At 37.4% G+C, this 16,607-nt stretch overlaps 1 protein-coding gene across 2 annotated transcripts in view; it reads right to left on the bottom strand.

The window, feature by feature from the left end:
* Positions 1-1,349: 1,349 nt before the first annotated feature.
* The window catches only part of LOC149835513 (uncharacterized), a 33,288-nt gene continuing 18,030 nt past the window's right edge, over positions 1,350-16,607 (bottom strand). For both annotated transcript variants that reach the window (XM_090008552.1, XM_090008553.1), the window contains exon 3: positions 1,350-2,388. In XM_090008552.1, coding sequence (XP_089864678.1) covers positions 1,714-2,388 — 675 coding nt within the window. In that variant the 3' untranslated portion in view covers positions 1,350-1,713. The remainder of the gene's footprint in view (positions 2,389-16,607) is intronic.

Genomic DNA, 16,607 nt, shown 5'->3' with positions numbered 1-16,607 from the left:
ATCGGAACCTGTCTTCCACCAGAAACCATATCAGTTTTGAAGAATTGATAAAATTAAGTTATTTATTAAATTTAGATACTTCCAGATTTTAATAAATTTAGAAGTAATATGAATTAGTTTTTATCTAATTAAAAGCAATCTCATACCTGAACCCATAAAGACCCAACTCACTTCGTACCCAGAACCAAACCTGGACCCGTTTTGTATCAAGCACATGAACACCAATTAAATTGTGGGCCCGACTCTTGTCGGTAATCTGACTTGCCTGGGGTCAAATAAAGGTGCAATGGCCATCAAGTTTTGAGTGGCCCCACCCTAAACAATCTAATCGAATTATTAGATGGTCAAGAAATGTGCAGATGTTACCTACATTATTCATTCATAAGAAAACATGTTTTTTATCATATTGTGATGTAATAAAGATCTTCAAGTACCTCAATGGCTTACGACACACAAAAAATCAACTTAGAAAATCATCTTTTTATTTCATAAAAACAAGATACAAGGTATGTCGAACATAGTGCAGGGTTAGAGTCAGATTAACCTTGGTACATAAGCCCATCAAAACTTGGGAAACTCCTCTCTCTCTCTCTCTCTCTCTCTCTCTCTCTCTCTCTCTCTCTCTCTCTCTCTCTCTCTCTCTCACACACACACACACACACACACACACACACACATTTAGGGAACGTTTGCAAACACCTGGAAAAGCACCAGTTCTCAGGTTTCTGAGAAAAAGCTCAACCCAACCACTTTCTTAAGTAGTTGAATGTTGAGAAAGTGTAAGCAGGGAAAGTGGTGGAGTCAAGAGATTTGATGCCCAATTACCTGAAAAAGTGGGCCACAAGTTTGACCCAGTGTCAAGCTTTCTCAAGAATGGCATTCTCACACTTTCTCAGTGGATCAGTGACTGTGAGTACCTGAGATGATTGCTAACGCGTTAATGATACAAAAAATCAGTTTTTTATGTTCAAATAACTCAAAGAAAAGCCGACTTCTTTTGAAGAAGAAAGCAAAGCAGACTTCAAGTTAATGAAAATGAAAAACACGTGACACCTAAGAGCTGACAACGGTACCAGCATAGCTGAAGGCATGATGATAATAATAATGAAGATGATGGTGGTGGTGATGGATATTTTAGTAAATTTATAAAAATAATGCATTTTCAAAGTATAGGCAAAAACGTATCAATTATTTTTCTATGGCTACAAAAATACACATGGTGGTTACACTAAATGAAAGCGCCATTTAAATTTTAAACTTGTAAATTTGTAATGAACCTGAGCATTATATATATATATATATATATATATATCGCCATTGAATGATTCAAGAGCCGGTCCCTTTAAAACTGCATGTAGATCACATCTGTCTGGTCAGATTTAAATAAAAAGAAAAAAAACAAGAAAATTTAGGTTCATACTTCAATTCTCATATTTTAGTGGTGTGTTTGTGTTTGTATTATATATGAGAGAGAGAAGTATCTTGACATAGGAAGCAGGATCAGTAAGTTAATCATGAATCTTCAAGACATGTTTTTTCATAAATGAAACATCGCACGTAATAGAGGATGTCCAGAACCAGCACTTTTTTGAGTTGTTCCTTGCAGTGACTGGAGGCTGACAGGAAGAGTTATAGCACCTGGTTCTCACCATTCGCTTCTTCCACAACTTCATCACCCTGTACATCATCTCCCTTCAGTTGTAAAACCCTTTCTTAAACTTTATTCTCCTCGTCAACCCCTTGCCCCTCTAACGTCACCGCTTTTGATTCACCAGTTGCCTTTACCGCTTTCACATTAACTGATTTAACACTGCCACTAGCGCCACTAGATTTCTTGAGTTCCTCCAGTTTTGCAGCATGCTTCTTTCCTTTAAGATGTGTGTCGAGCATCTTCTCACTATTACACCCAATGCTGCAATGCTCGCACCAGACCTTGAAACTGCCATTCCTTCTTTCCTTGGTTTTATGTGTGTACCGAACAGTGTTGCCCTTCAGCTGGTTCTTGCTATCTGTTTTGTTCTTCAGGTTAAAGTTCTTTGCAGTAAAACCAAGACCATTGTTGGGAACACCAGCAGTTTTGGTTGCATCATTTTGTGGAGTTTTCTCATCAATCTTGTCCAAAGCACCGTCCCCTTTCTTTAGTTTCAATTCATCAACTTTTGCCTTGTGCTTTTTGCCCAGATGGTGCTCAGTCAAGCCATCCCTGCTTGTGCAACTAACGTTACACAGGGTACAGGTCCACGCACCTTGAGATGTCTGGGTTTTCTTTCTTGGAATAGCTAACCATGGGACTTCCCTCTCCACCGATGCAGCTGTGTTTGCCGCTGCGGTGGGCGATGGAGGTGCTTTGCGCTTTATCCCTGAAAGCTTAGTATTTAAAGACCTAGCCTGCAGGAAGCACAAACGGAAAAAAATCCATAATCAAGCAACAGAGTCCGTAATATATAGCAGCCATCCAAAATTTACAAGTGATATTTGTTTATAGATGGGGACAACAACAATAGCATGGACCCACAACAGCAAATGGAAAATACCGAATGCATCTAATCCATGCCAACCCGGAATTGGACAGCTGCTTAGACCATCAAGACCTGTGAACTTCCACAAAGGGTTGCATAAACAAATCAAGGGAAAAAAGGACAAGAGAAAAAAGTAAAAAGGAGGGCCACTAGAAGGCCTGTGAAATGCTACATTTATCAAGTCTTGAGCAATTCTTAAAAGTAGAATCAAGTTTCTTGACCTCTATAATTGAAATTTTAACTGCCATTAGAGAGTTACGTAGGAGTCATTTTTGTGGATAATGCCAACAGAATGCTCAATTAAATGTTTTTAGAAAGAAATGTGCCTCATCCAAAGGTTGCATCAAGTTGAGCAAACAGAAACAGAAAATAAGGGGAAAAAGATGCACTAAAGGCGTGCAGAACTCAATGCCAAAAAAATAAATAAAAGATGAACCAGAGGTTCTGAACCCACAAAGTAACAAATGGACCTTTATCAATGATCATTTACACTCAAGAACTGTCCTGTGAAAAAAATTAGACATTCAGTCTTTCAGCCAACTTATTGAGGATAGCAGCATCAAACTTCTTCCATGTTGCAGATCATACAAGTTACTTTAACAGCATAACAGAAAATCAGTATGAGATGCCCCTTATTAGATTATGATAACTAATATACTGTGATTCCTTGACACAAGGTGTGTCGTGAATAATTTAAAACATAGTTGTACAACTCAGGTGTGAGAAGAGATGCATGAAGCGAGCACGTTCATGAAGCATGAAGCATTTAGAAAGTACAAGGGGGAACAAGGAATAGAGGAATAGTTAAGACCTGTCATTTCAAATTTTAAGAGGAATCCAAAAGTGGGAAGTGAGTAGGAAGTGGTATGGGAATCGTTTAGGAAGTGATATATGAAGTACCGATAAAATTGATGAAACTAAGAAGAAAACTTTTTAAGAAATAAAGATCATATTAAAAAACTACGACATTCTATAAGAAAATTTTTGGATCACTTAGTTAAAAAAGTAACATACAAAATATACACTCAACAAAAATACAAAATATTCAAAACAGCAATTTAGGAATACTCGCATATATTACAAATCTAGGAGACTTCAACGAAGTCAAACAACATAAAATTAATTACTATATGATACTTTTGGACAACGAATGTATATGCTATGGGTAGAATTGTTTTTATAGAGATCTAAAAATGATATTTAATGCACATGCAAAACTTATGAAGCAATAACAAAATACATTCTTATTATCTCAAAATTTGCAAAAACAAATGAACAATTAAATAGTCTCATACTCATGTCTTGGAATCAGGATTCCCATGACTACAGATCGACAAGGAATTAGGATTGCTACTTACTCTAAGTGCTTACGCTAGCTAAGCTCTATACTGGCTCTGGCTCTGGCTCTGGCTCATAAACGTACAACCAGCTATCCTAAAGGCACGTTACTCTGATAGTCCCAAAAGATCAGCAAGAAAAAAAAGAAAGGGTCTGTCACATAAAGTATTATTAGAAAACAAAAATAAATGTGTATAGCTTGTACCACAAATACTTTCTGAATTTATAGTTTTCTACCCTGCATAAGTTACGAGACATCTTCAAAATGCAGAAGGCCAAATGTAACCTAGAAAAGAGGTGCTACTGAAAAGAATAAGTTGAGTGTCCCTAGGTAAGTTGGAGCAGCAATGCTCTGGTGGTCACACAGATTTCAGAACCTAAGGAGTCTAACAATCACCTACGCAGGAGACAGACATAATTTGTCTGTGCATACCCCATAAAACCATCAGCAAAAACTAATAATGCCCGACAAGTTAATGAAGAATGTTCTACTTGATTCTTGAGAACAGGAAGAACCAATTTATGGGAGGCCCCTCTCATCCTCTACCATCAGTCAAAGGCATCACAGGACAAAACTGCCAAATAATTTGGCCTACCAAATTTCATGAATGAGCATTATGCTACATTGCTACCGCATGACACTATTGCATACCCCCAATGGTGCAATGACTAGGTTTCCTACAAAAGAAACAAGTTCATTTAAAGGTCTGTGGTACCACTTATGAGAACTCAGGCTGAACATTGGCTCCACATTGAACCTGCTTTCAAGACAAAATGAAACAGCCAAAGTCCCAGGCTGGTGGTACGGTAGAAAACTTCACAAGATTTGATTCAATATGACATGTTAAAGAAAAACAAACCATTAAAACCTCTATAGCCAAATTCAAGTTAGTAAGATGGCTAGGCAAAATATGCACGTAAAGCAACATTTTCACTCCTTGCACAGCCATATCCATGTCAAGACAAAGCAAGAAATGTTGAAACACACCATACAAATGATATATCCTAGGCATTACCTTTCATGCCCCAGGCCATCTATGGAGAATCGCCATGACTATATGGGTGTGTTGGCAACAGGCTTTCTGATAGGATTATGAGTAATTGGGGTATGCAATTGATACATAAATAAAAGATAAAAGTACTCTCTCTCTCTCTCTCTCGTTTGACCAAAGTCGAACTCATATGCGCCGCTGATCACCTTTAGCGGCGGTTGCAGCCGCCGCTAAAGACTCCCAAAATTGGTACGTGGCCACTCAACTGAACATCACTCGATATTTCAGGGTTTCAATCTTACCCTTTTGTGTGTGTGTGTGTGTATATATATATATATATATGTGAAGAAATTATAAACAAATTACATGTAAAACTATAGCCACTAGAAATGTGCAGGTGTACTGCACCAAACACACACACACACACATCACGTTTTTTGAAACAGGGAGGAGAAAATGGGAGATAGTAAATAATAGGATGGGCCCAATTGGCACACCAAAAGGATGAGAATAGTTAGGGCGTTGGGCCCATTAAGCTAAAAATATAAAATAAAATAAAACTGGATAAAGATTGTAGTTTATTCTATAGAGTTTAAAGGAATTAAAAAAATTTAAGAATGTGAGAATCTATAAAGAAGAGAAGCAAAATGTAAATCCCAACTTTTATATGAGAGAGAGAGAGTTTTCTCGGCAAGTAAAGATGAAAGGTGGAAAGGGTTGGACTTTAGAGGCACATGGTAGGTGTCACGAAGTGGCAGGAACCCAAGATACAACAAAGTAAAAATTATACCAAATCCTATTAGGTAAATGAAATCCAAATGCCATAGCACAATCTATTTGAATATAGACATCACATAGACAAAAGTAGGAATCAAGAGTAGAGAATAAATAATTTTATTAATAAATATACAAAATACATTTAATCCTCACTACAAACACACTCATACACACACCTAAACTACCCATCACTCTCACACTTACAAATGCACACACCACCCATATTTATAGGAAGGAGGGGAAAGAAAAGAGAGAGACTAGCCCAACAGCCAGTTGGGAGAGATCCAACGGCTAGTTGGACCTCTTCCAACTAGCTGTTGGGACTAGTCCAACAGCTAGTTTGTCATCCCAAGTTGACCAACAAAATAAACGCAAAAAAATAATAAAAAAAAAGTAATTTAAATAATGACCAATAAAAAATCCTATTTTACCCCTACAAGTATAATTTGAGTATACTCAATCTAAAGACCAAATACCCAATAGGTACAACAAAGATATACCTAACATACAAAAAGAAAATAAAAATTACAAATACAAAGAAAGTACCGATAAGTATACCTCAGTAAGTACAACACAAAAGATACATTTATCTTAACAGTAGGTGCAAATGAAAAATGGAAAGAGATGGTAACAATTACCAAAAGTGGAGTCACCTTGGCTTGCAGGTGGAAAATGTGAAAAATAGAAACAAAAGGGATTGATTTCAGTGGTAATTCAATATTTTTGGAGGGGTCTGGACCCCTATAAGTAATGTGGTCCAGCCCATATAAGTTGTAATAGTCCTTTTTCTCAAAATTCTTGGGGAGGCCACCCCCCCCACCAGTTCTGCCCCACAGGGTACTTCTACTGTGGCACTGAACCACTGTAATAACCGTAATTTTTCGCTAATTACTTTTGTTTATAAAATAAAATAATGCGAAATATGCAAAATGGGCCTGGGATCTGTATTTCGGATCCAGAATCCATAAAAGGGTATGTATGTATAGTGTCATGAAAACCTATTAGAAAAAAATAAATAAATAATAATATTATTATATATATATAATAATAATAATAATAAACATAGGAAATATATATATATATATATATAACTCTAGGATCCACTGTTGGATCCATCCGGATCCAACTTGAGGATCCACATCGTATGGGTGAGGCATGGACCCAACTAGAGGTTGGTTCCCGGGTCTCGGACCCGAACCCAGACCGCGCCCCGCATACGTAAGGTATGAAAAAAAATGAAATGTTAAAGGGTTCAGCCATTATAGGGCTGAACCGGATAATGGAAAGATGGGGGAAGGCATTAGGGTTCAAAACCCTAACGCTGTGCGAAATCAAGTTGGGGTGCGCGCAGCCGCCGGGAGGAGGCTCCTCCCTTTTCGGGCACCCTCCTACAAAAGGGGGTCCTCGAACCCCCTTTTTCCCACTCTCCTCTCCTCTCCTTGTTCTCCTTTTCTCTGTCTCTCCCATCTTTTCTCCCACCCTCTCGAACCCTTCGTGGCGGCAGCCACCATCACCGAAGCCGGCGACCTTCCACCCACGGCAGTCACCTCTTCCTCCTCTTGCCGAAAAAGGTAGGAACTCTGTACTTTCTCTTTTGGGTATAGCATGGGTGTCGTATGGGGTGTGGGTTGTCTAAAAACCCAAATCGGTCGAATTGGGGGTTCAGATTACCGGGGTAGCCCAAACCTTATGCCCGTGCCTCGGATTTCATCATGGATCGAGGCTACTGAAAAACCCCAAATCTATGATTTGGGGGTTTTCAGTTTTTTCGAGGCATAGGGGTATTCCAGAGGTTGTCGGAAACCCCAAATCGGCAGATTTGGGGATTCCGATTGCCAGGACCCCTATATATATAGGATTTCGTTTGATGAGAATCCCAAATCGCCCAATGAAGAACATAAGGGGGGTTTTGATTTGTGTTGTGTGTGAGAGTTTTGGGTTTCTAATTAAGGCAGATTTGAAGGATTTTGACCCTTAAGAATGGGAGGTTTCAGTATGCTATTGAGAAGCTGGGGTTGAGAGAGTTGTCAGACACCCCAAATCTATCGATTTGGGGATTCCGGCTGCCAGGGAGTATAAAAAAAATTGAAAACATCTTCTCTACAAGGCCAGTTTGGTTGCCTCGGCAACCACAACAGTTCCTAGTGGAGTTGGTCCAATGGTGAATGTCATGCTTTGGTCTCACACACTATATTCAACAAAAAGGATCCCCAAATTTCAAATAATGAGATATCGTTGGTTGTGAGGCAGGATCTCATAGGTAGAAATGCTTATGTTTTCTTTTGTGTAAAATTTTGGCTTCATCTGATAAAGCCTTGATTTTCATCTGACATATAAGTGTCTCTACATGCTTAAATTTTGTGTGGATCCTTTGATCTAAATGGCTGAAATGTTATGTTAATACGGTTGAAATTTAACTGTTACAAACAGATGCAAAAAAAAAGGTATCTGAATAAAGTCTGACCTGTGATTCCGGTGTGATCATTCACAATTTACTGATATAGTGGTTTATTCACATCATATTTTCTAACTGCCTCGTTACTCCGGATTTGCTCAAGGAGTTGGGTCTTCCTTTTCATATGCTCTCTCAATATCGACTCTAATTAGATATGCTGCGATCTAAGAGGCTTTTTCCTTATAATTTGAAGAAGGTTGGTTGTGATTTTTAGTTAGGACTCCTATGCTTTCTCAGTATAAATCGTACTCAGACATGTGATTTTCAGTAATATCTGTGTGACACCATTACCTCTATGGGTTCTTGAATAGCTCCTGCCTGGGTTGACAGTCTTGCCAAGTCATTAGAAAATAAACATTTATTGTGAAAGGCTGTGCCAATATCAGGAAACTAAAGTGTCCTACACATGTGCACTCAGATACGCACCTGCACACCAGTCACCTCACCTTCTCATCCGCATGTTCGGCAGGCACCCCGACGAACCCCGCTTGAGCCGTTCCTCGCCATCGGCAACCCTGAGCTTTTCCCAAGTGTCGATTCTGAGGTACGGGTTCTTTGTTTTGGATCATATGAGAAATCGAATACCGATTCGATTTTCATGCAATATTTAGTGCAAATCCATGGTTAAAGAGTGATTCTATGTATTCAATCTAGATTACATGGATGAAGATTCATAGATCCTCTTTTATATGGGTGTTTTCGATTCTTTACACATAAAAAATCTGTGTATTGGGTTTTTATTCAAAAATGGACTCATATTGGGTTATGATCGATATTTATTTCTGTTTGTTATGATCAAGATTTATGCTTGTATATATATACCCTAATCTGCGTTTTTTGTTCTTGAATTGGGTTCATGATAGATATAGTTTGAATGACTTGATTAATGCTTATAAAACTGTTTTTTTTTAGGCACAGTTAAGATCAATGCTTAGGTGATGATTAGGTTTGCAAAATTGTTTTCAAGTTCATTGACTCAGCAAATTGCATATGGCTATATACAAATTCTCATATGAAAAGTGTTCGTTTTATCCTCTGGTTTACATGTGTTAAAGGTTTAGTTTTTCTTTCTACGCATGTGAATGTATGGACATGTGCATGTATTGAAAACATGGATCATGAAAGTTTATTGTTATTGCACTCGCATGCTTATATACTTGTATGCATGTTTTGCTAGAGGTGAATCAAGGAAAGAATGATATTTCTCTTGTGCTTAGAATCGACATGTTATGCTTGATGAAGACATTAGTGCAGAGTTACTTGCATATGCATGTGCATACATGGAATTGATGTATTTTGGCACGTACCTCATGGCGTGCGTGTTCACATATTTTAATTGAAACTGGTTCATGAATAAAAATATGCATTTGACTTGAGTATGCATCCGAATTGAACAAAGACATACTTATGAATATTTTTGTGGCATACACATGATACATGTTTGCATTTCTGAATGTGTATATAAATTTCCAGAAGGTGTGGGGTGTGGTGTGCATGTATTTTGGTTCTCGAGACATGTCAAGATTTTGAATTATTTATATGTTTTGACTTTACATGACATGCTTAAGCATCATACTATATGAAATTTGTTTCAAATGCATATGCATACATGCATTGATGCGTGTTTCGCATGTACATAAATGCATGTGTTGTTCACTTGTCCCAATTGGCATATTGGCATGCGAATGATGATTTTTGCTTATGAATGCATTGATGGTCAATTGGATTATCAGGGGTTGGGTGAGCCTTGAGAACAAGTTGCTCTTTATTTTAGTTATTGTGATGCATTGCAAAAAAAATCAAATGTGATATTGCTATTTTACTTCACTGTTCCGTGTTGCCACGGGCGGTGGTCCCGTGAAGAGCTTGACATGCTGATTTGCAAGCTTATGTTATTAATTCTGCATATTGATTGTAAATGTAAAAGAGATGAATTAATAACAAGATAAAAGAAAGTAAAAAACGGTGTAATTAATGTTTCATGTATGTCCCTTATTTAGTATGGGAATCTTAGATGTTGCAGTTTGGGAAAATTGTGAGGATACAAAAACTATGTGTGTGTTGTTCTTTTCCTTGAACCCGATATTGAGGTTCTTCTCCTGGAGAGGTTTTAGGGAGAGTCTGCCACTTTGCCTAGGAGTGATGTGTTTGACACAACTGTCGTTGTTTTTGTATACCAAGAAAAGCGATACTTATGGATGCTAATGTTCTAGGTGTCCCCGATATTAGATATTTTCTAATGTTTCGATGGATGGTGTTGTTTCCTGATATCGGTCGTGGGCTAAGTTTGGAACCCAGTATAAAATATAAATTGTATGTTAAATTACTCTAAGAACCTAACTTGACATCGGGGATTTTACCCGTTGGGTGTATCTGCGGGCAATGGTAATTAAAAAGAACTTAAATTATATGCATTTAATAGGGCATGCATATGGAAAGAAAAACTTTAACGAAAGATAATAAAATGTTCATGCATTGTACATAAATCATGCATATTCCTGCTATGCATTAGAACATGCATATTTTACTTGTTCCCTTGATTACTACATGTTGGTGGATGCATAATGTTTAGATTTTAATGCATGTTAAATGTCTTGATTACTTAAATTGTGATCTCTGCTATTGCTTAATGATTCTTCATGCCTAGAAATTGTCCATTGTTGCATGAATGTTTAATTGTATTATGAAATTGTCATAATTGCATTCCTCTAAATTATTGCATGAAATCTTATCTGTATTCTTTAGCTCACTTGTTTTATTAAACGTACTTGTGGTCAGAATTTCGGTTCTGACAACCTACTTTTATGGTTTTTCGCAGCCGCAGGTGATCAGTGAAGTCAACTAGTTTCTGAGAGTATACGAGGGTCACCTTTGCTTCACCTACGGACAGAGTGGCTCTACTTTTTGTTTATTTTAGTTATTTTTATTTTCCTGCAGTTGTTATTTCACTCTTGACTTAAGTATGAAACTGTTATTGATTCGTTAATAAAGAGTTTGGTTTGTTTCCTTATGGATGATAAATGTAAGTTCATTTGTGGTGTGTGGTTATCCAGCTGAAATTGGAATTGTAAGGACCCCAGGTCTCTGGAAAGATTTTCGCAACTCTTAAAAAAAATCCGCATTTTTCAAGAGGTATGAGTTGGGGTCGTTATAGGTTTAGTATCAGAGCCACCACAATATCTTACACTTTTATCATCCTTTTTAGTATTAAGTTTTTAAATTTTGGCAAGTAAGCCATGTCCTCAAGCGTCAGTAAGTCGTGCCACGTACTCCAGAGCAGTATCCTTCACTGGTAAGGCTATTTAATACTTTTATTTAAACTATGTGAATTTCTTATGATTGATTGCATTCATGGTTTAATTATCTTTTGCTATGAATTAAAAAATCTTGGTGTGACTATATGAATGTATTTGTCTAGTAGGATTGATCAAAGTATAGAATTATGATAACTTTTCATATTTTAAATGTATACCTACACCTATTCGGCACATTCTAATTTCAAGGACGAAATTCTTTTTAGGGGAAAAGGATGTAATAACCATAATTTTTTGCTAATTACTTTTGTTTATAAAATAAAATAATCCGAAATATGCAGAATGGGTCTGGGATGTGTATTTCGGATCCAGGATCCATAAAAGGGTATGTATGTATAGTGTCATGAAAACCTATTAGAAAAAAATAAATATAATAATATTATATATATATATATAAAATAATAATAATAAACATAGGAAATATATATATAACTCTAGGATCCACTGTTGGATCCATCCGGATCCAAATTGTGGATCCACATCGTATGGGTGAGGCGCGGACCCAACTAGAGGTTGGTTCTTGGGTCTCAAACCCGAACCCAGACCGTGCCCCGCATACGTAAGGTACGAAAAAAAAAACAAAATGTTAAAGGGTTCAGCCGCTACATGGCTGAACTCGATAATGGAAAGATGGGGGAAGGCGTTAGGGTTCAAAACCATAATGCTATGCGAGATTAGGTTGGGGTGCGTGCAACCGCCGAGAGGAGGCTCCTCCCTTTTCGGGCACCCTCCTACAAAAGGGGGTCCTCAAACCCTCTTTCTCCCACTCTCCTCTCATCTCCTCGTTCTCCCTCTCGTTCTCTCCCATCTTTTCTCCCTCCCTCTCGAACCCTTCGCGGCAGCAGCCACCATCACCATCATCGAAGTCGGCGACCTTCCACCTGCGGCAATCACCTCCTCCTTTCGCTGAAAAAGGTAGGAACCCTGTACTTTCTCTTTCGAGTATAGCATGGGTCTCGTATGGGGTGTGGATTGTCTGAAACCCCAAATCAGTCGAATTAGGGGTTCAGATTACCGGGGTAGCCCAAACCTTATGCTCGTGCCTCGAATTTCATCATGGATGGAGGCTACTGAAAAAACCCCCAAATCTATGATTTGGGGGTTTTCAGTTTTTTCGAGGCATAGAGGTATTTCAGGGGTTGTCAGAAACCCCAAATGGGCAGATTTGGGGATTCCGACTGCTAGGAACCCTATATATATATATATATATATATATATATATATATATATATATATATATATATATATATATATATATAGGATTTTGTTTGATGAGAATCCCAAATCGCTTTGTGTTGTCTGTGAGAGTTTCGGGTTTCTAATTAAGACAGATTTGGGGGATTTTGACCCTTAAGAATGGGGGGTTTCAGTATGCTGTTGAGAGGGCAAATCTATCGATTTGGGGATTCTGACAGTCAGGGAGTATAAAAAAAAATGGAAACATCTTCTCTACAAGGCCAGTTTGGTTGCCTCGACAACCACAACAGTTCCTGATGGAGTTGGTCCAATGGTGAATGCCATGCTTTGGTCTCACACACTATATTCAGCAAAAAGGATCCCCAAATTTCAAATAATGAGATATCGTTGGTTGTGAGGCTGGATCTCATAGGTAGAAATGTTTATGTTTTCTTTTGTGTAAAAATTTTGGCTTCATCTGATAAAGCCTTGATTTTCATCTGACATATAAGTGTCTCTACATGCTTAAACTCTGTGTAGATCCTTTGATCTAAATGGCTGAAATGTTATGTTAATACGGTTGAAATTTAACTCTTACAAATAGATGCAAAAAAAAAGGGTATCTGAATAAAGTCTGACCTGTGATTCCGGTGTGATCATTCACAACTCGTTACTCTGAATTTGCTCAAGGAGCTGGGTCTTCCTTTTCATATGCTCTCTCAATATCGACGCTAATTATATATGATGTGATCTAAGAGGCTTTTTCCTTATAATTTGAAGAAGGTTGGTTGTGATTTTTAGTTAGGACTCCTATGCTTTCTTAGTATAAATTGTACTCAGACATGTGATTTTCAGTAATATCTGTGTGACACCATTACCTCTATGGGTTCTTGAATAGCTTCTGCCTGGGTTGATAGTTTTGCCAAGTCATTAGAAAATAAACACTTATTGTGAAAGGTTGTGCCAATAGCAGGACACTAAAGTGTCCTACACACGTGCACTCAGATACGCACCTGCACACCAGTCACCTCACCTTCTCATCCCCCATGTTCGGCAGACACCCCGACGACCCCCGCTTGAGTCGTTCCTCGCCATCGGCAACCCTGAGCTTTTTCCAAGCGTCGATTCTGAGGTACGAGTTCTTTCTTTTGAATCACATGAGAAATCGAATACCGATTCGATTTTCATGCAATATTTAGTGCAAATCCATGGTTAAAGAGTGATTCTATGTATTCAATCTAGATTACATGGATGAGGATTCATAGATCTTTTTTTATATGGGTGTTTTCGGTTCTTTACACATAAAAATTTTGTGTATGGGGTTTTTATTCAAAAACGGACTCATATTGGGTTATGATCGAGATTTATTTCTGTTTGTTATGATCAAGATTTATGCTGGTATATATATACCCTAATCTGTGTTTTATGTTCTTTAATTGGGTTCATGATGGATATAGTTTGAATAACTTGATTAATGCTTATAAAACTGATTTTTTTAAGCACAGTTAAGATCAATGCTTAATGCTTAGATGATGATTAGGTTTGCAAAATTGTTTTCAAGTTCATTGACTCAGCAAATTACATATGGCTATATCCAGATTCTCATATGAAAAGTGTTCATTTTATCCCCTGGTTTACATGTGTTAAAGATTTAGTTTTTCTTTCTACACATGTGAATGCATGGACATGTGCATGTATTGAAAACTCGTATGAATTCTAGCAAAAACAACTTGAGTGTTCTTACAACTTCATTTAATGAAGAAAGTGATGCCATTAATGTTGTTTCAAGACCAGAAAACAATGTACGAGCTTATAAGCCTCCTCACTTCAAAAATTAAAATCAAGGATCAAGTGGTCAAGGAGGAAAAAGGGACTACAGCAAACTTGTGTGCCATCTTTGTAAGGAACCAGGGCACATCAAACTTGTTTGCCCTAATTGGAAGAAGTTGCTTGCTATGGCCACCACTTCTCAAAAAAGAAGAATTCCTCAAATGGGCCTCTGTCTCTTCATCAAATCGCGGAAGCACTTCAACCGCTTCTTAAGGGAGTTGTTTCTAGAGCAACTACGTCCACCTCTCCTTGTCCTGGTAAGACTTCTTGGCTCTTAGATTCAGGTGTCTCCTTTCATATGTCCCCCAACATATGTTCTTTATCCGATTTTCTAAAACATTCATCACCATCTTTTGTTTCAACTGCGGATGGCACTTCTCTGGAAATTTTGAAGAAAAAGGGTTTTTTATTCCGAAAATCAGATTTATTCCAAAGCTAAATTTAAACTTACTTTTTGTCTCTCAACTCTCGGATCATAGATGTGATGTAAAATTCTCATATGATAAATGTTGGATACAGAATCGTCGGTCCAGGAAATTGATTAGAAAAAGGCTTTAGAAAATGAGATCTCTATTATGTGGACTTTCTTTAAATTTCAAAAGATTTTTTTTGTAATGTGATGCATCACAAAGACATTAATGTATGGCACAAACGATTTGGTCACCCTAATGTCACAAAAATTTTGTATCTTCCTTTTGCCAAACATTTATGTAAGGAAAAATTTGTTTGTAATGATTGCACACTTGGAAAAATGAGAAGTTTGTCATATTATCAAAGATTCATGTTTACTACCAAACCTTTTGAACTCATTCATTTGGATGTTTGGGGACCGGCACCTGTTATTTCAAAAAGAGGGTTCTCCTATTATGTGATATTTGTAGATGATTTCTCTCTCTCTTTCTCTCTCTCTCTCTCTCTCTCTCTCTCTCTCTCTCTCTATATATATATATATATATATATATTGAAAATATCACAAAATTAACGTTGTAAAAATGAAAAAACGATATTAGAGGTAAAATGTTATGATATTTTGAAAATATTGACAATTCATATATATCGTGAATATATCGCAAACTCCAAGTTCATGATAGGGACATTTTGGGAGTTTTTTCAAAAGTGTTAGTGTAAGGGTATTTAGGGATTTTAGAAAAGGATATACATGTCGTTAGTAGTTTTTTTAAAGGGTAATTTTGGTATCAGTTTTTTAAAAGACCCCTTAGGGTTTTAACTTTTAATGTAAAGGGTACCTTGGGTCGTGACTCTCGATAGAAGGGGGGTCTCGGTGGCTGCCTTGCGATAGGGGAAGAAAAAAGGAAGGAAGAGAAGAAGGGAAGGAAGAGAGGAAAGGAAAAAGAGGATGGGAAAGGAAGAAAGAAAGAAAGAAAGAGGGAAAGGAAAGGAAAAAGAGGAAGGGAAAGAAATAAGGGAAGGAAGGGAAGGAAAGAGGGGGAGAAATAAGGGAAGGAAAGAATGGTTTTTTCCTAATTTTTCTTATTTTTTCCTTTTTTTCAATTTTTTTTTTAAATCCCAAGATTTTCTCGAGATTTATTGGAAAAGGCCAACACCCCCCACCCCCGCAAGAATTTTGAAAAAAAAAATTATTATAACTTATGTAGGTTGGACCACATTACTTATAGGGGTCCAAGCCCCCTCCCCCAAAATACTAAAATACCCCTAAAAACAATCTCCTTTTTTACTTTATACATTTTCCACCCACAACCCGAGGCTACTCCGCATTTAGAAATTATCTCTACCTCTGTTCATCTTCTATCTATACTCATCATATGCCTCTAAAGTCCAACCCTCCCATCTTTCATATGTACTTGCCAAGAAAACTCTCTCTCTCTCTCTCTCTCTCTCTCTCTCTCTCTCTCTCTCTCTATATATATATATATATATATATATATATATATATATATATATATATATATATATATCTGTGTGTGTGTGTATTTGGTGCAGTGCACCAGCACATTTCTAATGGTTATAGTTTTACATGTAATTTGTTTATAATTTCTTCGTATACACACAAGCGCGAAAAGGGGTAAGATCGAACCCTTGAAACGTCCAGTGACGTTCGGCTGCCTACCCGCGCGTTGCGCATCATTTTGGGAGTGTTTAGCAGCAATTGCGACAACTGCTAAAGGTGTTTTAAGTGCACAAAAAAGTAATGCGCTGCTGACGCATACAAGTTTGACTTTGATCG

The sequence above is a fragment of the Nuphar pumila genome, chromosome 6 (assembly GCF_984573655.1).
Source record: "Nuphar pumila chromosome 6, dmNupPumi1.hap1.1, whole genome shotgun sequence".
NCBI lineage: Eukaryota > Viridiplantae > Streptophyta > Magnoliopsida > Nymphaeales > Nymphaeaceae > Nuphar > Nuphar pumila.
The sequence above is the reverse complement of the archived record's forward strand: the minus strand, read 5'-3'. Positions and strand labels throughout refer to the sequence as shown.